This window comes from Hemitrygon akajei, chromosome 13 (genome assembly GCF_048418815.1).
Source record: "Hemitrygon akajei chromosome 13, sHemAka1.3, whole genome shotgun sequence".
Taxonomy (NCBI): Eukaryota; Metazoa; Chordata; class Chondrichthyes; order Myliobatiformes; family Dasyatidae; genus Hemitrygon; species Hemitrygon akajei.
This window is the reverse complement of record NC_133136.1, coordinates 91,102,779-91,129,226: the sequence shown is the minus strand read 5'-3', so window position 1 is coordinate 91,129,226 and position 26,448 is coordinate 91,102,779. Positions and strand designations below refer to the sequence as shown.

At 44.7% G+C, this 26,448-nt stretch overlaps 1 protein-coding gene across 2 annotated transcripts; it reads right to left on the bottom strand.

Annotated features, from left to right (window-relative positions):
- Positions 1-2,619: 2,619 nt before the first annotated feature.
- LOC140738062 (uncharacterized) lies at positions 2,620-20,777 on the bottom strand. 2 transcript variants are annotated; one of them, XM_073065090.1, is made up of 3 exons: positions 20,554-20,777; positions 11,641-13,538; positions 2,620-2,970 (listed from the first exon to the last, which is right to left on the bottom strand). In XM_073065090.1, the coding sequence occupies exons 2-3, from the start codon at positions 12,787-12,789 to the stop codon at positions 2,947-2,949; spliced, it is 1,173 nt and encodes a 390-aa protein (XP_072921191.1). In that variant the 5' UTR covers positions 12,790-13,538; positions 20,554-20,777; the 3' UTR covers positions 2,620-2,946. The 2 variants fall into 2 exon arrangements, with proteins under 2 accessions (XP_072921191.1, XP_072921190.1); XM_073065089.1 differs by having other exon boundaries at positions 2,620-13,538; positions 20,554-20,775.
- Positions 20,778-26,448: the final 5,671 nt, after the last annotated feature.

Sequence of the window (26,448 nt, the reverse complement as noted above, 5' to 3'; positions counted from 1 at the left end):
GTTGTGTTTGGGAGATACATCCCCCACACTGTACGGGGACAACGCTGATAATGTCACTCATGGCTGCCTCGTAACCCGGAAGGTTCCGCGAACGAGAAACCTATCAATCCGCCATCAATTGGCGGCGCCGCCCGCGCTTAAAGTTTCCTGTGGCTCGGGTACGCATCGTGGGGCGGAGAGAGAAGGAAGGGACGGGGACTGTACTGACGGGGAACCACTGTGGCCGGAGCTCATAGTAATTCTTCAGTCTCGGTGATTAAAAAGCCGCCCGGATCCCCGTTCCTATCGGACGATCCTTGAGCCGCTTGTCTGCTAAGCGCATGCGCACTATTTGGTATGATCTCAAACCTCTGCGCATGCGCATTTGTTCAAACAGGAGAAAATGCAGATCCGGAAATCCAAAGCAACACACGGAAAGTGCTGGAGCAACTCAGCGGGGCAGGCAGTAACTATGGACAGGAGTGAACAGTCGGCGTTTTTCGAAAAAGATCATTCTTCAGGACTGGAAAGGAAATAAAGGAGTAAGAATATGGGGGCAGGGGAGGTGATGGGTGAAACCGGGAGAGGGGGAGAGTGATTTAAATAGCTGGAAAGTTGATTGGTGAAGAGATTGACTGGAGAATAATGATGATGATAATAATAATAAATACTTTATTTATTCCGAGTGGGGAATTCTTTCCTTACGGCAGCAGCATTTTAAAACATACTTAGCAGTGTTCAAACTTTACTAAAAATAAAATAGAGAATAATAATATACACAATAATAATATATGAAATAATAATTCTGAGAATATTAGACTATCAACACGTACAAACAAGCTGCAGGAACTCAGCAGGTTGGGCAGCATCCGTTGAAACGAGCAGTCAACGTTTCGGGCCGAGACCCTTCGTCAGGACTGAAAAAGGAGGGGGCAGAAGGTGCCAGGTGAAAAACCAAGTTTTGATCTGAGAACTGTGAAAAGATCAAGGGGTGGGAGAGGGGATGGGCAGGAAAGGTGAAGAAGGAATGTAACGGGAAAACACTATGGGTAGTAGAAGGCGGCAGAATCATGAGAAAGGTGATAGGCAGCTGGAAAAGGAGGCAGAGTGAAAGTGCGATGGGGGAAGGGAGAGGGAGGGAATTACCGGAAGTTGGAGAATTCTATGTTCATTCCAAGGCGCTGAAGACTACCCAGACGGTATATAAGGTGCTGTTCCTCCAACTTGAGTTTGGCCTTATCATGGCAGTAGAGGAGGCCACGTATGGACATATCCAAATGGGAATGTGAAGTGGGTGGCAACCGGGAGATCCTGTCTGTTGTGGTGGACGAGGAGCTCGACGAAGCGGTCTCCCAATCTGCGTCGGGTCTCGCCGATGTAGAGGAGGCCGCACCAAGAGCACCGGATGCCATAGATGGCCCCAACAGACTCACAAGTGAAGTATAACCTCACCTGGAAGGACTGTTTGGAGCCCTGAATGGTGGTTAAGAGAGGAGGTGTAGGGACAGGTGTAGCACTTACGCTTGCAGGGATAAATGCTAGGTGGGAGATCTGTGGGGAGGGACGTATGGACCAGGCAGTCGCGGAGGGAAGGATCCCTGCGAAAAGCGGAAAAGAGTAGAGAGAGAAAGATGTGTTTAGTGGTGGGGACCTGTTGAAGGTGGCGGAGGATAATATGCTGGATCCGGAGGCTGGTGGGGTGGTAGGCGAGGACAAGGGGAACACGGTCCCTGTTGTGATGACGGGAGGATGGGGTGAAGGCCGAATTGCGAGAAATGGAGGAGATAGGGGTGAGGGCATCGTTGATGATGGCAGAAGGAAATCCTCGGTTCTTAACGAAAGAGGACATTTGAGATGTCCTGGAACGGAAAGCCTCATCCTGGGAGCAGATGCGACGGAGACGGAGGAACTGGGAATAAGTCATTTTTACATTTGGCAGGGTGGGAAGGGGTATAGTCGAGGTAGTTATGAGAGACAGTGAGTGTTTATGTCAGTGGACAGTCTGTCTCCAGAGATGGAGACCGAGAAATCGAGAAAGGGGAGAGAACTGTCCGAGATGGACCAAGTGAATTTGAGGGCTGGGTGAAAGTTAGAGGCAAAGTCGATGAAATTGACGAGTTCAGCATGGATGCAGGAAGTGGAAAGACTCAGAGTCGCACTGAAAGTCTGAGGTGCACAGTGTGATCAGAAACGGAGACCGGACAGGACTTGAGGGGCTTCAGTGCCACTTTCCTCCAGCTCAGGCAAAGAACTGTGCAGCAGCACAAACTGGAGTCTGTCTGTCTGTCAGGAAGGCGGTAATCCAGGAGACAGTGGATTTGTCTACGCCCATCCTTTGCAGCTTCTAGCTCAGAAGACGTGCCTGGATTGTATTGAAAGCAGGAGAGAAATTAAAAGAATGTGTTTCCCACAATGCCACCAGCATAATCCAGGTGGGAGTGAGCTCTCTGTAACAGGTAGATGATGGTGAAATACTCGGGCTCTGTTGGCTGCGTAAGTCTAGGGAAAACCATCTCTGGCTCCACCAAATGTGTAAGATTGAGGTGTAAATTCACCCGAAACCCCCTGTTTGGGTGGAAGCTGCGTGATTTTTTACCGTATTAGAAATCAATACCACGAAATAACAGACAATACACCATACAAAATTAAACAATTTAACTTTATAAATCTTAATTTGACTGAAGGGTTAAAGAGAAAGCAAAAAAGAAAAGGGCCCATTTTAATGAAACGGTCTAATGGGCACAAGTTGGAGATCCCGGTTTTTCCTTCTCTGATCCTCCTTTGATCTCCCCGGCCTTTGTTGGATCATGGCACCACTCCAGGTCGAGTACTACGACCTCTCCCCTCCAGTGTCTTCTCCCTTCGTCTCCCACCGAACAAAGACCCAGATCACCCTGGTGTCAGGCACAAAGCACGAAAACACACTCCCTTCATTGGACGGCACAAATTCCAATGCACTCGTTATCTCTAACCATCACCCAGACACTGCTTCTACAGAAAGAATATAGTGTTAGCAGTGAAACCTTTCCCAGGGTGTTACACTGTCCCCCACCAAAATTAATCATGTCGGTGTGACATTGCCATAATTTTCCACCCCTTCATGCAAACCACAAAGTCCAATCCAGGTGTAAATGGCAGTGACACCACTCACCGAGGTGAAACATGAGCGTCCCGCTGAAATCCAGTCTGTCTACATATAGCCACCACCACACCCCTCCAATTTCAACTAACTCACTGTGAGAAGGGTTGGGAATCCCTTCCTCATTTAGAGGGGAATTAGTAGAAGGCAGCATACATATACTACACCCTCATTTCCTCATCCACCGAAACAGTATCCCATTCAGTGGCGGTGGCTGATATAATCTCTCCTTCAGTCGCTCCGCGTCACCACGGAATCCTCTTACTAGGTGTAGGCTCCAGGCCGGGCTCTGGGTCAACCCGCAATTCGTCCCAGAGGGAGAAGGTGGTTCCGATGGAGAATCTTGACAGGCCACTTCTCATCCTCTGGTTTCACCTGGGTAACTGATACGTTTGACATTTGACTCTCCATAACACAGGCCCTGCAGTCAGCCAATTTATGCTCCCCAGTTAGCATCAAATTCCTTATGCGGACTCGGTTTCCTGGCATGAGTGGGGAGAACAGGGCTTAGAAGGGAGGGGGAATCAGAATCAAGTCTATTATCACCAGCACGTGACGTGAAATTTGTTAACTTAGCAGCAGCACTTCAATGCAAAATGCAATATTGAAAATAATAATAATAAATGAAATAAGTCATAAGTAAACCAATTGCAGTACACGCATATTGAATAGATTGTAAAACTGTGCAGAAAACAAAAATACAGTATATTAAAAAGTGAGGCAGTGTCCAAAGTACAATGTCCATTTAGGAATCAGATGGCAGAAGGGACGAAGCTATTCCTGAATCAGCTAGTGTGTCTACAGGCTTCTGTACCTTCTACCTGATTGTAACAGTAAGAAAAGGGCATGCCTTGGGTGCTGGATGTACCCAAAAATGGGGAGGGAAAAGAGGCTAGCTGGAAGGTGACAGATGGGTTGGAGAAGAAAGAATCTGATAGGAGAGTAGTGTGGATCAGAGGAAAGAGAGGAGGAGGGGACCTGGGGGAAGTAATAGGCAGGTGAGAAGTAAAAGGTCAGAGTGCGGAATAGAGGAAGGCGGGGGTGGGGTTGGGGATGGTCAATCGGAAGGCAAGACCAATATTCATGCCGTCAGGTTAGAACCATAGAACATTACAGCACAGATACAGGCCTTTTGACCCTTCTTGGCTGTGGCAAACCATTTTTCTGCCTCGTCCCACTGACATGCATTTGGCCCATATCCCTCCATACACCTCTCATCCATGAGCGAATGTACTTGACAAAGTGGGCTCCTGATCAACATTGGGGTTCAGTGATGTAGAGGAGGCCACAATGGCATCATCAGTTACAGTAGATCAACCTTACAGACTCCCAGCTGAGGTGGTGCCTTACCTGCAATGACGAATGGAGCTGAGGGAGGAAGAAAATGGGAGCGTATAGAACTTCCCTCGTTTGCAAGTATATGTTCCAGGAGGGAGATTAGTGGGAAGAGATGAATGGAATCCTTGTGGAAAGCAGAAAGTTAGAGGGGGGAAGGTAAAGATAGAAAGGTAGGAAGCGGTTTAGTGAAAAACACCATGTAAATTGGTGGGTTTATTAAAAAAAAGTCAGCTAGTGTGAGTGTGTTTTGTGAGCCACCTGCCATGGTTAGTGTCTTTCTCAGGTCAGCTATCATCAGAATGCGCCAGTGAATGGTGGAGGGTTTTATAGGGATGGCAAGTGGTCTTGGGGTCAGACAGGTTTAGAGAATGGCGATAGGTGTAGTGTCAAAAGGGTTTTCACAGATGGTGGGGGCTGCAAGGATCGGAAGTATTAACAAAAATTGGGACTAGTGTAGGGGTTGGAAGAGTTTCCACAGAGGGCAACGGGTATAGGAATGTTTCTCCACCACTGTAGAAATGTACTTCACTTGTTATACCAAAATGGTATTTTTGTCTGTAACAAGCTGGAAACTGTATTGTATCAGAGTGCTTTGCTAATAATGTTCGTGCAACATGATGCTGATGGTACCTAAGCACTTGACTGCAGACCCACAGCTGTGTTACTGGAGGAATGCCAAATACACTGATTCAGCAGACAACAGAGTGCACCCTGTCCTTGAACTTGTGTCAATCAGAGTGACTGTACTCTGTGTTTAGTTTTCAGATAAAGCTATTACCAGCTCTTGTACACTGCTGCTCTTCCCTTCTGCAAGTAAAAATAAAAGCACTTATGATTGATCCACACTGAGTTAATTGTTGTTGGTTGGAAGACATAGTGAAAAGATGCTTAATACCATCTCCTACCTGGACACCCACTCTTACCTGCAGCCGCAGCTTCCTCCACATTGCTTTGCCATCTCACCACTATACCGCTCGTCGTAGAAACTGAAATACCCATTCTGTCCATTGAGTCTTCTCCACCATTCGATCAGAGCTATTCAATTTTCCCTCTAAACCCCATACTGCTGCCTTCCACCCATCACCTCTGACACCCTCATTAATCAACGAACTATCATTTACTTACTTAAAGCCCGTTACGCATTACGGTGTTTAGGGCAGTAACGAAGAGGTTCACCAGGATGTTGCCTGGATTAGAGGCATGAGCTACTGTGTCAGGAGAGTTTGGACAAACTTGGGCTTTTTTCTCTGGAGTGCAGGAGGCTCAGGGTGACCTGATAGAGCTTGATCAGATTACGAGAGCTACAGATAGAGTAGATAGCTGCCACTTCTTACCTTCCGGGTCAAAATGTCTAACACCAGAGAGCATGCATTTGGAGAGATGAGAAACCTGTGGAATTTATTGCCATGGCTCAGAGGCCAAGTCATCGGGTTTATATAAAACAGAGGTTGTTCGGTGCTTGATTAGTAAAGGTGGCAAAGGTTATGGGGAGAAGACAGGGAATGGGGTTGAAAGGGAAAGTAAAAGATTCCAAGATAAGGACAGAAAGAGGAAACTTTAGAGTGAGACATGTCAAGCACAGACAGATGGGATAGACTCCAATAGGGGTTCATTTTCCACTCTCGGACCTTCACTGGGACCATTTCTCATCAGTACCTGTTTCACAAACAATACATTTCAATGCTCAAGTTCAATGTAAATTTATTATCAAAGTGTGTTAACCAGATGCTATCAAACAATTAATAAAAATCTTAGCAATGCAACTCAATGCTCGCCCCCAGCCTGATGAAGGGAATGGGACCAATTCCAGACAGGGAGGCATGAGTGAGTGTGGAACTTTGTGAAGAGCCCTAACTCCATCCTCCTCATTCCCCCTTTCCCTTCTGACTCCCCTCCCTCACACTCCACTGCATGTGTTTGTGTGTGAGTGTGAGAGACAGAGATACATGTCAACCCACTTCAGCCTTCATCAGTGACGTCCCCCTCTTCCCCAATGCACTCAAACTCCTGGGCACACAGATATCTCCATGGGCTCAAATGATCCAAAAATCTTATGCCCTCCCTTCTGCACCAACTCCTTAGCCACGTGGTAAACTGTATATTCTTCCTATTCCTGCTAAGTAGCACAGATGGCAGTCCTGAGATCACAGCCCTGGACGAGCTGCCCTTTAAGTTAGCACCTCACTCCCTAAGCTCTCTTTGCAGAACCTCATTACTCCCAGCCCATATAATTCACTGTTCACCCTCCTTAGGAATATTGAGCGCTTGATCGAAGATGTCCCAGACCCGAGCACACAAGGAGGCAACATACCATCCTGGAATCTCATTCTCACACACAGAACATCCAGTCAGTTCCCTTAGCTAACAATTCACCTCAGACCACAACTCACCTCTTCTCTACCCTTGTGCTTTCAGTCTCAGAGCCAGACTAAGCACCAGAGACCCTACTGCTGTGACTTCCCACCGTCATCCCACCATCTATAACTGTGTCTAAATTGATATATGTTTTGTACAGGGAGATGGACACAGGGGTAAACTGCTCTTGCTGTTTTTCTTTTTGCCCCTTTCTGTCACCCAGTTTCCTGTGCTATGCACCTTGGGTGCAACTACCTCTCTATTTTGTTCTACGTATCACCTCTTCAACCTCCAAAATGATCTGGAGTTCATCCAGTTCCAGCTGCAATTCCTTAACGTGGATTGTTTGGAGCTGCAGCTGGATGCACTTCTCACAGGTGCAGTTATCAGGGAAAAAGGAAGGTCCCCTGCCTTCCCACATCCCACAAGAGGAGCTTTCCATTATTCCGCCTAGTATCTTGACTGTTCTAACTGAGCAAATGTTAAAAAGTGGGCAAAAAAAGTCCTAGCTCCATGATGATTTTGCCTTCGCTAACTGAATGCTCTCCTCACTGAAACCTCAAAGAGGTAAATCCTCAAAGTCCCCACTCTGACTCTGCCCACTCTGACACTGGCCACTCCACTTGCTCCTGCCCAACTTTAACATCTTCTTGATAATCAATCCTGAATGCTGACTGGCCACTGCTCAAAGCTCAAAAATAACCTGCCCTGAACAATTGCCTTTAATACTCAGTTGGCGAACCTGAGTGAATTACGTCCTCTCAATCTTCTGATTTCTCCGATTATCGATGGGTCAAAGCTGAGTAGTGTGACACAAGGATGAATGAACGATTGAAACCCATCCCACATTCAGAGCAGGTGACCACCCTCACCAGTGTGAACCCGCCACTGTCTCTGCAGCGTGGATAAGTGTGCGAATGCCTTCCCACAGTCTGAGCAGGTCAACGTACTCTCACTGCTATAAAGTTTGGTGTGTCGGTAGGTGAGATGAAAGTGTGAATTCAAATGCAGTTCGAAAAGAGGAGTAGCATTTACCCAGTGTGAACTCGCTGATGTTTATTCAGTTGAGATGACTGAGTAAATTCCTTCCCGCAGACTGAGCAGTTGAACAGTTTCTCCCCAGTGTTTACTTGCTGATGCTCATTCAATACTGGACTAAAAGTGATATATTTGAATGCACGCAGCATAAGAATGAAAATGAATGATCTTGAAATTCAGCTACAGATTGGCAAGTATGACATTGTAGCCATCTCTGAAACTTGGCTGAAGGATGGCTGTCATTGGGAGCTGAACATTCAAGGATATACGGTGTATCGGAAAGAAAGGCAGAGGGGGCGGGGCGGTGTGGCCTTGTGTGTAAGAAATATTAAATCATTAGAAAAAGGATGACACAGGATCGGAAAATGTATAGTCTCTATGGTTGGAGGTAAGAAATGGCAAGGTTAAAAGGATCCTAATGGCAGTTGTATACAGGCCTCAAAACAGCAGTCGAGGTGTGGATTACAAATTACAGCAGGAGATAGAAAAAGGATATCAGAAGGGCAATGTCATGATAATTGTTGGTGATTTTAATAGGAAAGTGGATTGGGAAAAACAGGCCAGTACTGGACCTCAAGAGAGAGCATTTGCAAAATGTCGAAGGGATCGCTTTTTAGAGCAGCTTGTTATTGAGCCCACTAGGGGATTAGCTGTGCTAGATTGGGTGTTGTGCAATGATCCGGCGGTGTTAAGAGAGTTAAGGTTAAGGAACCCTTGGGAACAGTGATCAAAATATGATCAAGTTCACTTTGAAACTTGAGAAGGAGAAACTATATTCCAATGTGTTGGTATTTCAGTGGAATAAATATTACAATTGCATGAGAGGGGAATTGGCCAAAGTTGACTGGAAAGGGACTCTAGCAGGAAGGACAGCAGAGCAGCAGTGGCTGGAATTTCTGCAAAAAACGAGAGAAGTGCAAGACAGATGTATTCTTAACAAGAAGGAATTTTGAAACGGAATAAGGACACGACCATGGCTGACAAGTGAAGTCAGAGCCAAAGTAAAAGCAAAAGACAAGGAAGCAAAAGTTAGTGGGAAGATAGAGGATTCGGAAGCTTCTAAAAATTTGCAGAAGGGAACTATGGTCGTTAGGAAGGAAAAAATGAATTATGAAAGGAAACTGGTGACTAATATCAAAAAGATACAAAAGCATTTTTTAAGTGTAACACGCTGTAAGGTTTTGCTGCTAATGTAATGGCTTCTTTGTAATGTTCTACTGCTGAGGTAATGGTTTCTCTGTAGCAGCAATGTTTGGGTTATAACTAGCGATACTTGGGCATGCTAGCCAATGAGCAGGATGTTGTTCTTTTTTGCGTGTCTGGGAGCCACAAATTCACAGGTCTTTTGCCAGGGAGAGATGAGGAGAGAAGACGCAAATGGAGAGAGTTGGTAGGCCTGTGGACTTGGAGTGAAGGTCCGAAGGTCAGCGAGGATCGGAGGAGGTCGATAGTAGATAAACAGCTTATCAGTTGTTACATTGCACAATAGACTTGTTCATGAGAATGGGCCCTTTTTCATTTTTGTTCTCTTTTCTAACCAAATAGTCAAGTTAAGAGTTATAAAGCTCAGTTGTTTAATCACATATTGTGTGCAGTTTGTTATTTCATACTGATTTGTAACAGGGGACACATCGCGCAGCATCCACACAAACAAGATTTCTTAAGTTTGGCTGGGCCAGGGGCTATCATCCCAAATATTAAGCCATTAGATCAAGTGAGTTACATAATAGAGAGGGTAAAGGAAAGTTGAGGATCGATATAGAACCAATCGAAAATGAGATATTGTAATGGGAGACACAAAGATGGCAGAGGAACTGAATGCGTATTTTGCATCATTCTTTATGGTGGAAGACATCTGCAGTATATCGGACATTAAAGAATGTCAGGAAGTAAAGTACGTGCATGTGAAAATTACGCCTGAGAAGGTGCTCATGAAGCTTGATGGTCTGAGGGTGGATAAATCTCCTGGACCTGATGGAATGAATCTTGGCATTCTGAAGTAAGTAGCTGTAGAGATTGCATAGGCATTACTAATGATCTTTCAAGAATCAATAGATTCTGGCATTGTACCAGATGACTGGAAAATTACAAATGTTACTCCGCTATTTAGTAAGCGTGGGAGGCAGCAGAAAAGAAACTACAGACCAGTGGTTGGGAATTTGCTGGACTTGATTGGTATGGATGAGATTACGGAGTACCGGGAGGCACATGACAAGATAGGCCAAAGCCTGCATGGTTTCCTGAAAGGAAAATCTTGCCTGACCAACCTACTGCAATTCTTTGAGGAAATTACAAGCTGGGTAGACAAAGGAGATGCAGTAGATGTGGTATACTTGGATTTTCAGTAGGATTTTGAAAGATGCTTCACATGAGGCTGCTTAGCAAGATAAATCCCATGGAATTACCGGGAAATTTCTAGCATGAGTGGAGCATTGGCTGATCAACAGAAAACAGAGTGGGAATAAAGGGATTCTGGCTGGCTGCGGTTACCACTGGAGTTCTACAGTGATTGGTGTTTAGACCACTGCTTTTTACGATGTATGGCATTGAGTTAGACTATTGGATTAATGGATTTGGGGCTAAGTTTGCTGCTGATACAAAGATAGGTGGAGGAGCAGGTAGTGCTGAAGAAACAGAGTGCCAGCAGAGAGATTTAGACAGTTTCAGGGAATGGGCAATGAAGTTGTCAATGAAATACAATGTTGGAAAATGTATTGTCATGCATATTGGTGAAAGAAATAAATGTGCAGATGATTATTTAGATTGGAAGAGAATTCAAAATGCAGAGATGCAAAGGAACTTAGAAGTCCTTGTGCAGGATACCCGAAAGGTTAACCTCCAGGTTGAGTCAGTGGTGAAGAAAGTGAATATAATGGTGGCATTAATTTCTAGAAGTATAGAATATAAGAGCAGGGGTGTGATCTGAGCCTCAGGGGTGTAGGGTGTGAGGCTCTACAAGGCACTCGTGAGACTACACTTGGGAGTATTATATGCAGTTTGGGGCTCCTTATTTTAGAAAGGATATACTGGCATTGTAGAGGGTTCAGACAAGATTCACAAGAATGATTCCAGGAATGAAAGGGTTACCATACGAGAAGTGTCTGGCTTCTCTTGGGCTGTATTCCCTGGAGTTCAGGAGAATGGTGGGAGTGGCGGGGGGAAATCTCATTGAAACATTCTGAATGTTAAAAGCCCTGAACAGATTAGATATGGGAAAGTTATTTCCCATGGTAGGGGAGTCTATGACAAGAGGTCACGATTTCAGGATTGAAAGATATCCATTTAGAACAGAGATGAAGAGAACTTTACTCAAAGGATGGTAAATTTGTGGAATTTGTTGCCACAAGCAACTATGGAGGCCAAGAAATTTGGCGCATTTAAGGCAGAGAGAGAGATAGGTTCTTGATTAGCCAGGGCATCAAAGGGTATGGGGAGAAGGCAGGGGAGTGGGGATGAATGGAAGAATCGGATCAGCCATGACTGAATGGTTGAGCAGACGGGAAAGGCTAAATGGCCTACTTCTGCTCCTATATCTTATAGCCTTAATTGAGATGTCTGAGTGAATCCTTTCCCACATTCAGAACAGGTGAGTGGCATCCCCCAGTCTGAATTCTCTGATGTACTTTAAAGTCAGATAACCGAGTGAATTCCTTCCCACAATCTGAGCAGGTGAACAGTTACTCCCTAGTGTGATTTCGGTAGTGCCTCATAAGTGTGGATAACTGAGCAAATCCCTTCCCACATTCAGAGCATTTGAATGGCACCTCCCCAGTATGAACTCGCTGATGTACCTTCAGCTGAGATGACCAAGTGAAACACTTCCCACATTCAGAGCAGGTGAACGGCTTCTCCCCAGTGTGAACTCGCTGATGATTAGTCAGTTGACATTGCCAAGTGAATCCCTTCCCACATTCAGAGCAGCTGAATGGTTTCTCCCCAGTGTGAACTCGCTGATGTATCTTCAGTTGAAATGGCTGAATGAAGCCATTCCCACATTCAGAGCATATGAATGGCCTCTCCCCAGTGTGAAATTTCTGATGTACCTGCAGTTGAGATGACTGAGTGAATCCCTTACCACATTCAGAGCAGATGTATGGCCTCTCCCCAGTGTGGACTCGCTGATGCACCTTCAGTCGAGATGACCGAGTGAATCCCTTCCCACATTCAGAGCAGATGAATGGCCATTCCCCAGTGTGAAGTCGCTGATGTTCCTTCAGTTGAGCTGAATGGGTGAATCCCTTCCCACATTCTGAGCAGATGAATGGTTTCTCCCCAGTGTGATTTAACTGGTGTGTCAGTAGAAGGGAATGCCGAATAAATCCTTTCCCACAGTCTGAGCAGGTGAACGGCCTCTCTGCAGTGTGAACAAATTGATGCTGTTTCAGTTGAGCTGAATAGGTGAATCCCTTCCCACATTCTGAGCAGATGAATGGTTTCTCCCCAGTGTGAATTTGCTGGTGTTTCAAGAGCTGAGATGAGTGAATGAATCCTTTCCCACAGTCAGAGCAAGTGAACGGCTTCTCCCCAGTGTGAATTCGCTGGTGACTCTGTAGGTTGGACGAATGAGTGAATCCCTTCCCACAGACTGAGCAGGTGAATGGCCTCTCCCCAGTGTGAAGCCGCTGGTGTATCAGGAGCTGAGAACGCCGAGTGAATCCCTTCCCGCAATCTGAGCAGGTGAATGGCCTCTCCCCAGTGTGAAGTCGCTGGTGTGTCTGGAGCTGAGAACTCTGAATGAATCCCTTCCCACATTCTGAGCAGGTGAATGGTCTCTCCCCAGTGTGAACTAACTGATGTTGTAGCAGGTGATTTGACTGAGTGAATCCCTTTCCACAGTCTGAGCAGATGAATGGCCTCTCCCCTGTGTGAACTCGCTGGTGTCTATGTAATGTGGACGAGCGAATGAATCCCTTCCCATGGTCTGAGGAGGTGAACGGCATCCTTTCAGTGTGAACTCGCTGGTGTTCATTCAGTTGAAATGATTGAGAGAACGCTTTCCCACATTCAGAGCAGGTGAATGGCTTCTCCCTGGTGTGAACTCGCTGGTGTCACTGTGACGTAATTGAGTGTGTGAATGCCTTCCCACCATCCGAGCAGGTCAATGTCCTCTCACTGGTGAATTTTCTGATATACCTTTAGCATCAATAACAGAATGCTTCCCGCCTGCAGAACAGGTGGAGCATCTGTCTATGCTGTGAACTTGCTGATGTATCTTCAGACTGGATGACTGAGTAGTTCCCCTCCCACACACAGAGCGGGTGACTGGCCTCTCCCCACTGTGAACTCACTGACATGTCTGTGGGTAGCCTGTGAGTGAATCCCTTCCCACACTGAGAGAAGGAGAATGATATCTCACTACGATCAATTCTCTGGCAATTCAGAAAGTCAGATGTTTGAATCCCTTGTACAATCAATGCAGTTGAAGAACTGATCTCCAGTGAACAAATGCTGGTGTGTTCTCAGCTCCTGGTTCCAGTGAATTTCACAGAGTTAAAACAGAAAACTTCATTTCAGAGACAGAATACATTTCCATCTGGGATGAGTTACTTCTTCATCTACAAGGATCGACAGCAGATGTGTTGGTGATGCAAAGAGAATATCTGGTCACTCCTTAAATATCCAGAGTCAGCAAAACTTTTGTGTCATTGGGTTTGAGATTCCCGTACGCAAGTGTTCTGCCATTTCAAACCTGTAAAAATAAAATAAAAAAAGCTTGGGAGGATGACCTAAATTGTCACGATTTCTGATGATAGATGGAATAAAATTCTTAAATGGGTTAATAAATCATCTTTCTGTGCTCATCATTCTCTTCTACAATTTAAAGTACCGTAGATTCCGGATTATAAGCCGCTACTTTTTTCCCACATTTTGAACAGCTTTGAACTCTGCGGCCTATAATCCAGAGCGGCTAATACATGGTTTTTTTTCATGCCGCCTCGTAAACATTTTGCCTCGCAACAGTAGACCAATAAAATTGATGAGTAGTTCACAGAGGTCCAATGAAATTGTACGATAAATCAAGCGCACTTTCACAATTAAATTATTGTAAATCAGTCATTTGTACTCACCCTCATCAACATGGAAAATACTCGAAGAAAAGCAAGACCCGAGCGCGTCAGACCCGATTAGACCCGATCGGACCCGATCGCGTTACGCAAGCGCGTCAGACCCGATTAGACCCGATCGCGTTGCGCAAGCGCGTCAGACCCGATCGCGTTACGCAAGCGCGTCAGACCCGATTAGACCCGATCGCGTTGCGCAAGCGCGTCCGATTAGACCCGATCGCGTTGCGCAAGCACGTCAGACCCGATTAGACCCGATCGCGTTGTGCAAGCGCGTCAGACCCGATTAGACCCGAGCGAAAACGCTGCTTTTAAGTTAAAGTCGATCAATAACTTTTCCTGGTAGGCTGCAGTATATATATTTTTACCAGTCGCTAGGAGATATTGGAATGTTGTTCGTGCTGTTCAGTAAAAAAGTATATGCAACGTAATTTGTGTTACCGATACGTATGTATATTTAAAAGTAGCGGTGCGGCCTAAAATCCGGTGCGGCCTTTACAATTAAAAAATTGATTTTATTTCTAAAATTAGAGCCTGCGGCTTTTAATCAGGTGCGCTCTGTAGTCCGGAATCTACGGTAGTTCATAGAGCTTACATTTCTAACCAGTTTTTATCCAAATGTTTCTCCACTTTGTAATAGATGCAACTCCGCTGATGCCTCTTTAATTCATATGTTTTGGTTTTGCCCTAAAATTGAATAGCTTTGGAGGGAAGTATTCCATACCTTCTCACAACTTTTTAGGGTCCAATTTGACCCAAATCCCCTTATTGCTTTGTTTAGTATTATTGCAAATGAAGATATAACTTTAAATACTCCTAACCTACAGGTTTTAGTTTTTACCTCTCTTTTAGCAAGAACAGCAATCTTGCTTAAATGGAAGTCTACCCCTCCTACACATCTTCAATGGTTACGTGATATTATGTCTTATTTAAATTTAGAAAAGATCTGATGCTCAGTCTTAAATTCGAAACAATCTTTTTATGACAACTGGGGACTTTTCCTAAATTACTTTTCCAATTTATAAAGTTTAACAGTGCACAGACTTTTAAGTATATTTTTATCTTCTCTTCTGAAGTGAATATTTTTTTTTCTTAATTATCCATTATCATCCATCAGTTTTTTTCTTTGGTAGTTGGTAGGGGGTTGACTTTTCTTATAAATAAAAAATTTCTTTTATGATATATGACCTATCTTTAAATTTTTGATTAGAGTGGTATACCTTTACGTGTTATGCTATAACATTTTGATCAATTTTATTACAATATATGAATGTACACAAGTTATGTTGAGATGTATCTATGTGTTGCACTCTGTAAATCTTGTTTTTTTCTTCTGAATAAAAATATTGTAAAAAGAAAAAAAAATTTGCAAAAGACATCAATGGGTGAAGGACAATATTTCAGGACATATTTTAGTCTGTGGTGAGAACATAAGAACATAAGAAATAGGAACAGGAGTGGGCCATCTGGCCCTCTGAGCCTGCTCCGCCATTTAATAAGATCATGGTTGATCTGGCCATGGACTCATCTCCACCTACCTGCCTTTTCCCAAAATCCCTTAATTCCCATAGCATGCCAAAATCTATCCAACCTTGTCTTAAATATATTTACTGAGGTAGCCTCCACTCCTTCATTGGGCAGAGAAATCCACAGATTCACCACCCTCTGGGAAAAGCAGTTCCTCCTCATCTTCATCCCAATTTCCCCGAATCTTGAGGCGATGTCCTCTATTTCTAGTCTAATCTACCAGTGGAAACAACTTTTCTGCCTCTATCTTATTGATTCCTTTCATAATTTTACATGTTTCTTTATGATCTCCTCTGAATAGGGAGCTCTGGCTGTCAAAGACGGATTGACCCGATGCAATAACGCAAGGTACCACAAATTCAATAAAACCATAAAACAACCAATACTTCGTCAAACTTTACCTTTTATTCATAGCATGCTATGGGGGAAGTTACAGACTGATCTCCCAAAGAGACAGTCCGGACACTGCCCTCCCCCGAAACACAATTCTCAACAATTTATAACAGCAGTCATTACAGGAAATATTATAATTACACGAGTTAATACAGTTTTCGAATAGTTTCGATCACATGCTAAGATACAATTAGATGTAAAATCATTATTGGTTAGTTATAATTATTTTTGCCTAGACTAGCCTGGATACAACTTAAGTTCCTCATATTGTCATCTCCCCTTTCTCTCGAACATTCTGTCCCATATTTAGTTATGCCTTGAGATGCCCCTTCAATCATTCTATACCCATATTTAGTTATGCTCAGCACTTTTATAGAACAATGTCTAGTGCGTCATCTGTTGCCGGGTAGAGTTTTTTTCTGACTGCTCAGTAACATAAGGCAATTGATCATAAGTTAATCATACCCCTTAATCCATTCTCCCATTTACCTATCCGTCTACCTAAGTTTACCTTTCCCTTCATCATGGCGTCACAATTTTAACCACTTTCTGCTCAAGTTGGGGGTTCTCAGCTTGAAATATACCGCAGGCGACTGTGGGAAGTGAGGGAGGAAATTGCTGAACCTCTGGCAATGATCTTTGCACATCAATAGGGAGCGGAAAAGTACCAGAGGATTAGACGACATTGTTCCCTTTTCAAGAAAGGGAGTAGCAATAAGCCAGGAAATTACAGACCAGTGGTTCTTACTTCAGTGGAGGGCAAGTTGTTGGAGATGGTGCAGAGAGGCAGTATTTATGAGCATTTGGAGAAGCATAACCTGATGTGGGATAGTCAACGTAGCTCTGTGCCTTAGGAACCTGATTGAATTCTTTGAGGATGTAACAAAACACACTGATGGAAGGTAGAGCATTGGATGTAGTGTACATGGCTTTCAGTAAGACTTTTGATAAGGTTCCTTATGTGAGGCTCATTCAGAAAATAATGAGGCAAAGATCCAGGTAGACCTTGCTTTCTGGATCCAGAATTGGCTTGCCCACAGAAGCAAAAAGGTGGTTGTAGATGGTTTGTAAATTGCATGGAGGACGGTGACCTCTTGCATGGAGACTCCTTCTCTTTGTGATTTTTATAAATGATCTTGATGAGGAAGTAGAAGGGTGGGTTAGTAAGTTTGCAGATGACACAAAAGTTGAGGGTGTTGTGAATAGTCTGGACAGTTGTCCAGAGGTTACAGCAGGACATCGATAGGATGCAGAATTGGCAGATGGAGTTCAACCCAGATAAGTGTACTGTGGTTTATTTCGGTACATTACATGTGAAGACAGAATACAATATTATGTTACGACTCTTAGCAGTGTGGAGAATCAGTGAGATCTTGGGGTCCATGTCAATTTTACACTCAAAGCTACAGCGCTGGTTAACACTGTTGTTAAGAAGGCCTTCATCAACCATGGAATTGAGTTCAAGAGTGGTGAGGTAATGTTACAGCTATATAAAACCTTATTTATACTCCACTTTGAGTATTGTGTTCAGTTACCTCATTACAGGAAGGATGTGGATACTATAGGAAGAGTGCAGAGAAGATTTACAAGATGTTGCATGGATTAGAGAACTTGCCTTATGAGAATAGGTTGAGTGAACTTCGGAGTGATGGAAGATGAAAGGTGACCTGACAGATGTGTATAAGATGATGAAAGGCATTGGTCATGTGGATAGCCAGAGGCTTTTTCCTAGGGCTGAATTGGCATAGTTTTAAGGTGTTTGGAAGTAGGGTCAAAGGGGATGTCAAAGGTAGGTTTTTCACACAGAGAATAGTAGGTGCATGGAATGCACTGCCAGCGATGATGGTAGAGGCAGATACCATAGGGTCTTTTGAGAGACTCACGGATATGTACATGGAGCTTAGAAAAACAGAGTGCAATGCAGTTCGGAAATCCGAGGCAGTTTATAAGATAGGTTACATGGATGGTGCAACACTGTGGCCGAAGGGCCTGTAATATATTGTGGATTTCTATGTTTCTATATGCACTCATGTTCTAACAAGGCACGGATCAGACATTCTGACTGACCATCAAATTCTCTGACTGTGTTCCTGTCTGTATGAGAATGGACTATTCTGACTTCAATCAACCTATGACTTGGCTCAATTTGTCTCTGTCTTTTGGTATTTTTTAGGTATGTGAAGAGAAAGAAGATAGTTAAGAACATTGTTGGCCCTTGAAGAATGAATTGGGTGAAATTGTTATGGGAAACAGAGAAATGGCAGAAGAATTTAATAAGTACTTTAGATCTGTCTTCACTAAGGAAGACACAAGCAATCTCCCAGATGTATAGATGGGCCAAGGACTTAGGGTAACAGAGGAAATGAAACAGATTGACATTAGGAAGAAAACGGTGATGAGTAGACTGATAGGACTGAAGGCTGACAAATCCCCAGGTCCAGATGGTCAGCATCCTAGGGTACTAAAGGAGGTGGCCCTGGAAATTGCGGATGCATTGGTAATCATTTTCCAATGTTCCTTAGATTCAGGATCAGTTCCTGAGGATTGGAGAATGGCTAATGTTATCCCACTTTTTAAGAAAGGAGGGAGGGAGAAAACAGAGAACTATCGACCTGTCAGCCTGACATCGGTGGAGGGGAAGATGCTAGAGTCCATTATTAAAGATGAAATAGTGGCAAATCTAGATAGCAGTGATAGGATTGGGCCGAGCCAGCATGGATTTACCAAGGGTAAATCATGCTTGACTAATCTGTTGGAGTTTTTCGAGGATGTAACCAGCAAGCTAGACAGGGGAGAGCCAGTGGATGTAGTGTACCTCGATTTTCAGAAGGCATTTGATAAGGTCCCACATAGGAGATTGGTGGGTAAAATCAAAGCTCATGGCATTGGAGGGAAGACATTGACATGGACAGAAAACTGGTTGGCAGATAGAAAGCAAAGGGTAGTGGTGAATCGATGTTTCTCGGAATGGCAGGTGGTGACTAGTGGGGTGCCACAGGGCTCGGTATTGGGACAACAGCTGTTTACGATTTACATAAACAATTTAGATGAAGGCATTGAGAATAACATCAGCAAATTTGCTGATGATACTAAGCTGGGTGGCAGTGTGACATGTGATGAGGATGTTGGGAGAATTCAGGGTGACTTGGATAGGCTGGGTGAGTGGGCAGATACTTGGCAGATGACGTTTAATGTGAATAAGTGTGAGGTTATCCACTTTGGGAGTAAGAACAGGAAGGCAGATTATTATCTGAACGGTGTAGAGTTAGGTAAGGGAGAAATACAAACAGATCTAGGAGTCCTTGTTCATCAGTCACTGAAGGTGAATGAGCAAGTGCAGCAGGCAGTGAAGAAGGCTAATGGAATATTGGCCTTTATTACAAAGGGAATTGAGTACAAGAGCAAGGAAATCCTCTTGCATTTGTACAGAGCCCTGGTGAGACCACACCTGGAGTATTGTGTACAGTTTTGGTCTCCAGGGTTAAGGAAGGACATCCTGGCTGTAGAGGAAGTGCAGCGTAGATTCACGAGGTTAATTCCTGGGATGTCCGGACTGTCTTACGCAGAGAGGTTACAGAGACTGGGCTTGTACACGCTGGAATTAAGGAGATTGAGAGGGGATCTGATTGAAACATATAAGATTATTAAGGGATTGGACAAGATAGAGGCAGGAAATATGTTCCAGATGCTGGGGGAGTCCAGTACCAGAGGGCATGGTTTGAGAATAAGGGGTAGGTCATTTCGGACAGAGTTAAGGAAAAACTTCTTCTCCCAGAGAGTTGTGGGGGTCTGGAATGCACTGCCTCGGAAGGTAGTGGAGGCCAATTCTCTGGATGCTTTCAAGAAGGAACTAGATAGGTATCTTATGGATAGGGGAATCAAGGGATATGGGGACAAGGCAGGAACCGGGTATTGATAGTAGCCATGATCTCAAAATGGCGGTGCAGGCTTGAAGGGCCGAATGGTCTACTTCTGCACCTATTGTCTATTATTTCAAGTTCTGGTTATGTTCCACAACACGACAAAGAACACTTGTTTTTACATGTATGATCCTGGAGATTTACTAATTACTTGGATCGCCTCCCACCAGCTGATTGACAGTGATGGCAATGCCAATGAATATAAAGTGGAGGGCAGTGGTTATTATCACTGGAGTACAGCACTTTTGTGATGTGAAAGCCACAAGTCATTTGTCATAGAGGCAAAGGTGTTTCATATCATTATTTACCCAGAGAGAACTAAATCTGACGTAAGGTTTTATTTCCATACAGCACTAATTAACATTTTCACTGACTGGAAGGTAAACTCTTCAACCGAGATTAGCTGGGAACTATATTTTTGTTCCGAGTTTATAATCCCCGGAATTACATAGCTGGAGCTTGGCAGTGTTTGGGAGATACATCCGCTCGCACTTCTTTCGACTGTACGGGACAACGCCGGTGGCTGCCTATTTACCCAGAAACTCTCACGAAGAGAAACCTCCTTGTCCGCCATCGAAAGATACAGGAATACGCATGCGCCCCAAAACTGCTGGCGGCGGCTCCAGGGCCGATGTATCGAAAGTTCCCTTGGGCCTGGGTACGGATCGTGGGGCTGAGAGAGAGAGAAAGGATCAGGACTGTCGTGGGGTGCAGTACCAGTGTGGCTGGAAATCACAGTAATTGCCCTTCGGTCGCGTTTCAGACGCTGCTGATTAAGAGCCCACCCAGAGTGCGCTCTTACCTCTCGTCCGATCGCTGCGAGTCTCTCGTCTACTTAACGCATGCGCGATATCCGGGATTGATCGCGACAACCACGCATGCGCATTGGTTTAAACAGGAGACAATCTGCAGTTGTGGAAATCCAAAGCAAAACACACAAAATGCTGGAGGAACTCAGGAGGAGCGGCAGCAACTATGGAGAGGAGTGAACAGTCGGCGTTTCAGACCGAGACTCTTCTTCAGGACTGGAAAGGAAGGGCGGGAGTCAGAATGTCGGGGGAGATGAGGTGATACGTGAAAACGGGAGAGGGGGAGGAGCAAAGTCAAGAGCTGTGTAGTTGATTGGTGAAAGAGATATAGGGCTGGAGAACAATACTAACAACAATAATAAATACTTTATTGATCCCGTGAGAAATTCTTTTGTTACAGCAGCAATTTTTAAAATCACACTTAGCAGTGTGCAGACTTTACTAAAAGTAAAGTAGTGGATAATAATATACACAATAATACTGTACCAATGTGCAATAATAATGCATTAAACAATATTGCAGAGACTATTGAACTATGATCAGTCGCAGAAAGATGTATTAAATTTACTTTATTTCTTATATCCTTCACATACATGTGGAGTGAAAATGTTTATGTTACGCCTCCGTCTAAATGTGCAATGTGCAATCATAGTAATTTGTTATGACCCCAGCCCCCTCCTTTGTGAGAATCGCAAGAGAGAGAGAGAAGCCTTACGGTTTGGAATGTGGTCTGGCCTCTCAGCCAGACAAAAGCTACGGACATGGCCATTGTCTTGTGAGACACCTTTGTGGAACAAGGGACTGGACTACGTGCAAACCCTCAGGGCAACGTGGGCTGGGTGATGGGGAAAGATTGTCTCACCCCCACCCTGACTGACATCTACAACCCTGCCAGTCCAGATAAAAGGTGGGCTGCCGAGGCGGGGCCTCAGACGCACCAAGGAGACACACAAAGAAGACACGATAGCACTTCCCGTCAGAGTGGGAAGCCATTTTGAAGGAAGCCACGTGCGTTAGATTCCGGATCGGGAGTCTGTGGCTGAAACCAAAGGAAAACTGTTTTAACTAACAACCGGGATTTGCTTCACAAAGACGATGGGCAAGTGTTCCTTTTTCTCACCAATCCTCTCTCTCCAACACGTGAAATGCCAGCGGTTCCCAAACGGAAAAGCCTGCAGATTTATGAGTGACTTTTATATTCCATTGGACTCAGTATTCCCCTAGACAACGATAGAGCTTATTTCTGAGTGATTATTACTATACCTGTGCTTTAGATTGAGTTTTGACGGCGTATATGATCTGAATGTTTTGTATTAACCATACGTTTGTGCCCCTTTATAAATAAAAAATGTTTGAAAATAGTACCATCAGACTTCAGCAGACCTCTCTATCTTTGCTGGTAAGTCACCCGGTTACGGGGAACGTAACAAATTTAAAATAATTTATAATAAACAGAACAGTCAATGTAATGTAGAAATACACGCAAATCAGTGTGAGTTAACCAGTCTGATTCCTGGTGGAAGAAACTGTTGGTCCTGGCTTTTATGCTGCGGTAGCGTTGCCCCGATGGTAGCTGTTGGAATATATTGTGATTGGCGTGACTCTGGTGCCCCATGATGCTGTAGACCCTTTTTACACACCTGTCTTTGTAAATTTCCTGAATCATAGGAAGTTCACCACTCTCTGCAGAATCCTTCAATTAACGGAGGTACAGTTCCCACACCAGGCAGTGATGCTGCCAATCAGGATGCTCTCAGTTGTGCCCCTGTAGAAAGTTCTTAGGATTTGGGAACCCATACCAAACCACTTCAGCTGTTTGAGTTGAAAGCGGTGCTGTTGTACCTTTTTCACCACACAGCTGGTGTGTAGAGACAACGTGAGAACCTCGGTAATGTGCATGCCGAGGAACTTAAAGCTATTTACATTCTCAACCCCAGATCTACTGATGTCAATGGGGGCTAGACCATCTCCATTCCTCCTTTAATCCACAACAAGCTTCTTTGTTTTTGCGTCATTGAAGGAGAGGATGTTTTCTTGACGCCATTGTGTCAGAGAGATGACTTCTTCCTTGTAGGCCACCTCATTATTGTTTGAAATTAGGCCAATCAATGTAGTGTTGTCGGCAAATTTAATTCACAGATTAGAGCGCTGGGTGGCAGATTAGCAGATGAACTGTTGTATATGGTTATTAGATTTGATAGGAAAGATCTTCTGTAATGATCCTTGTGACAGCGGTGCTGAGTGAGTCTGTTTGAAAGGGTGCTCTGCTGCCTATGCAATAAGTCATGGAGAAGATGTGCTTGATTGTCCGTAATGGATATCCATTTGTTTAGTGACCTCCTCTCCACCACAAACTCGAAAGAGCCCCGGTTATGGCCAAGGGCGGTTCCAACCTTTTTGAAGAGTTTATTTTCTCTTTTGGCATCACAGCACCGATGCTGCTCCCCCAACATAAAGCAGCAAAGAAGACTGCACTCGCTACAACATACTGGTAAAACATCTCCAACATCCTGCCTCACATATTCAAGGATTTCGGCTTCCTTAAGGAATGGAGTCTGCTCGTCCCCTTCTAGTAAACAGCCTTACATTTGATTTTCCCGTTGTCTATTGCAGAGATGAACCCCCAAGTATTTGTACTCCTCCATCACCGAAACTTCTTCTTCCAGAATGTATACAGGACTCGACACTGTCCTCTTCCCCCTAAAATTAACCACCCTTTCCCTGGTTTTGTCCATATTCAAGAGCAGGTGATTCATCCCTCGCTATTCCACAAACCTGTCCGCCAGTCAACTGTACTCTGACTCCTGCCCATCTCTGATGCACCCAACTACCGCAGAGTCATCAGAGAACTTCTGCAAGTGGCCAGACTCAGAGTTGTACTGAAAATCTGAGGTGTACATTGTGAACAGAAATGGAGACAGGACAGTCCCTTGTGGGGCTCCAGTGTCGCTCACCTCCACCTCAGGCAGAGAACCACCCAGTGGTACAAACTGGGGTCTGTCTGTCAGGAAGGCAGTAATCCAGGAGAGAGTGAATTTGTCTAAGCCCATCCTTTGCAGCTTCTTGCGCAGATGACGTGGCTAGATTGTATTGAAGGCACTAGAGAAATTTAAAAAATGTGATTCTCAGAATGCCACCACCATCATCCAGTTCGGAGTGAGCTCACTGCAATAGGTAAATGATAGTGAAACACCCAGGTTCTGTTCGATTACCTAAGTCTAGGGAAGACCATCCCTGGCTCCACCAAACGTGTGAGATTGAGTTGTAAGCTCACCCGAGACCCCCTGTTTGGGTGGATGCTGCGTGATTTGTTTCCCTGATACAAATTAATAGCACAAAATAACAGACTGTACACCATACACAATTAAACGATTGAGCTTTGTAATTCTAAATTTGACTAAAGGGTTAGTAAAGAAAAATTTTAAAAAGTAAGAAAGGCCCACTTTAATGAAACAGCCTAATGTGCACAAGTTGGAGATCCCGGTTTCCTCTTCGCTGCCTTCCCTCTATCACCCCAGCCTCTGTTGGATCAGTACCCCATTCAGGGACGGGGCCGGTATAATCTCTCCTTCAGTTGATCCACGTCGCCACAGAAAGCTCTTTCAGTGGGCTCCAGGTCGGGTCTGGGTCAACCCGCAACTTTTGTCCACAGAGGCAGAAAGTGGTTCCCATGGAAAATCTTGACAGGCCTGTTCTCATCCTCTGGTTTCACCCTGAAAACTGGTACGTTTAGCATCTTACTCTGCACTGCATAGGGCATAGCCGCCCAGCGTTCAGCCAACTTATGCTTCCCAGTTTGCCCCAAATTCATTATGAGGATTCTGTCTCCCAGCATGAGTTGGGAGAACCTAACGTTTTGATCCTCTTATTTCCTTGACTCTGCTATTTCATAAGACTTTTATCAGCTCCCTTCTCATATCAGACACACACCTCAGAAAAGTCTTCGGAGGTAGGTCTTTCTTCTCAGTCCCAAAATAAAGGTCGATGGGTAATATTGCCTCCCGCACAAACATGAGATAATATGGCGAGACCCAGTAGCTTCTTTTCCTGTACAGTTGTAGCAGTGGAACAGATATCCAATATTCTCACAGCTACCTGGACTATTCCTCTTCCCACCCTGTCTCTTGCAAAAATGCCATCCCCTTCTCGCTATTCCTCTGTCTCCGCTGCATCTGCTCTCAAGATGAGTCTTTTCATTCCAGGACGAAAGAGATACCTTCATTTTTCAAAGAAAGGGGCTTCCCTTCCTCCACCATCAACTCTGCCCTCAAATGCATCTCTCCCATTTCACGCTCATCTGCTGTCACCCATCCTCCCGCAACCCTACTCGGGATAGGGTTCCCATTGTCCTCACCTAACACCCCACCAGCCTCTGGGTCTAACATATAGTTCTCCGTAACTTCCGCCACTTCCAACGGGATCCCACTTTCCCTCCCCCGCTTTCTGCTTTCCGCAGGGATCGCTCTCTACGCGACTCCCTTGTCCATTCATTCCCCCCCCCCCCATCCTTTCCCACCTATCTCCCTCCTGGCACTTATCCTTGTAAGCGGAACAAGTGCTACACCTGCCTTTACACTTCCTTCCTCAACACCATTCAAGGCCCCAGACAGTCCTTCCAGGTGAGGAGACACTTCACCTGTGAGTCAGCTGGTGTGGTATACTGTGTCCGGTGCTCCCGGTGTGACCTTTTATATATTGGTGAGACCTGACGCAGATTGGGAGACCGTTTCGCTGAACAGCAACTATCTGTCCGCCAGGAAAAGCAGGATCTCCCAGTGGCCACACATTTTAATTCCACATCCTATTCCCATTCCGATATGTCTATCCATGGCCTCCTCTACTTTCAAGATGAAGCCACACTCAGGTTAAAGGAACAACACCTTATATTCTGTCTGGGTACCCTCCAACCTGATGGCATGAATATTGATTTCTCTAACTTCCGTCAATGCCCTTCCTCCCCTTCTTACCCCATCCCTGACTTATTTATTTCCCCCTCCGCTTTTTCTTCTCTCTATGCCCATTACTCTCTGCTGTTCTCCATTTCCCTCTGGGCTTCCCTCCCCCTTTCTTTCTCCCTAGGCCTCCAGTCCCATGATCCTTTCCCTTCTCCAGCGCTGCATTCCTTTTGCCAATCACCTTTCCAGCTCTTAGCTTCACCCCACTCCTTCCTGTCTTCTCCTATCATTTCGGATCCCTCCTCCCACTTTCAAATCTCTTACTATCTCTTCTTTCAGTTAGTCCTGTCGAAGGGTCTCGGCCCGAAACTTTGACTGTACCACTTCCTATAGATGCTGCCTGGTCTGCTGCGTTCCAGCAGCATTTTGTATGTGTTGCTTGAATTTCCAGCATCTGCAGATCTCTTCGTGTTTGAGGTATCAAGAATGTACGTATTGCTTCATAAGCTTTCCTTTGAACTACGCTTGTGAGGCCGAGAGGGGGATCTTGACGACTGAGCATCTCACGATCCCTTCCATTCGATGAGGCTTGTGATGATTATCATCATCACCCATTACTCTTCAAGACAGACAGATGTCAACCCGTGATGGGCCGAAGGTTCTGTTTCTGTGCTGTATGACTCTATTCTCCTTTGATAGTGGAAATTAACAAATTTAAACAACTTTTTTTGTTTCACCGAGGAACGATTTTCATTGCACCGTGACACAACTGGTATCAATTGTTTACCTGGTGCTTGTTCAGTGGACTGTCTCTAATGTGACTAAATGGGTGTCTTAGTTTTTGATGGAAATCTAAATGAACATTAGGTTTACTAAGTGGAAGAAGTTATTCATATAGAGCAATGAAGCGAAGTTGCTGATAGAATGGGGTTTAGATTTCCAAAGCATCTTTTCTCTGGTACCGGGTAATTAAAAATATAGATTGGAAAAAGT

What these genes read in the sequence shown, in the direction of transcription:
- LOC140738062 (XM_073065089.1), bottom strand. Translation starts at nt 12,789, where the DNA reads ATGCCGTTCACCTCCTCAGACCATGGGAAGGGATTCATTCGCTCGTCC.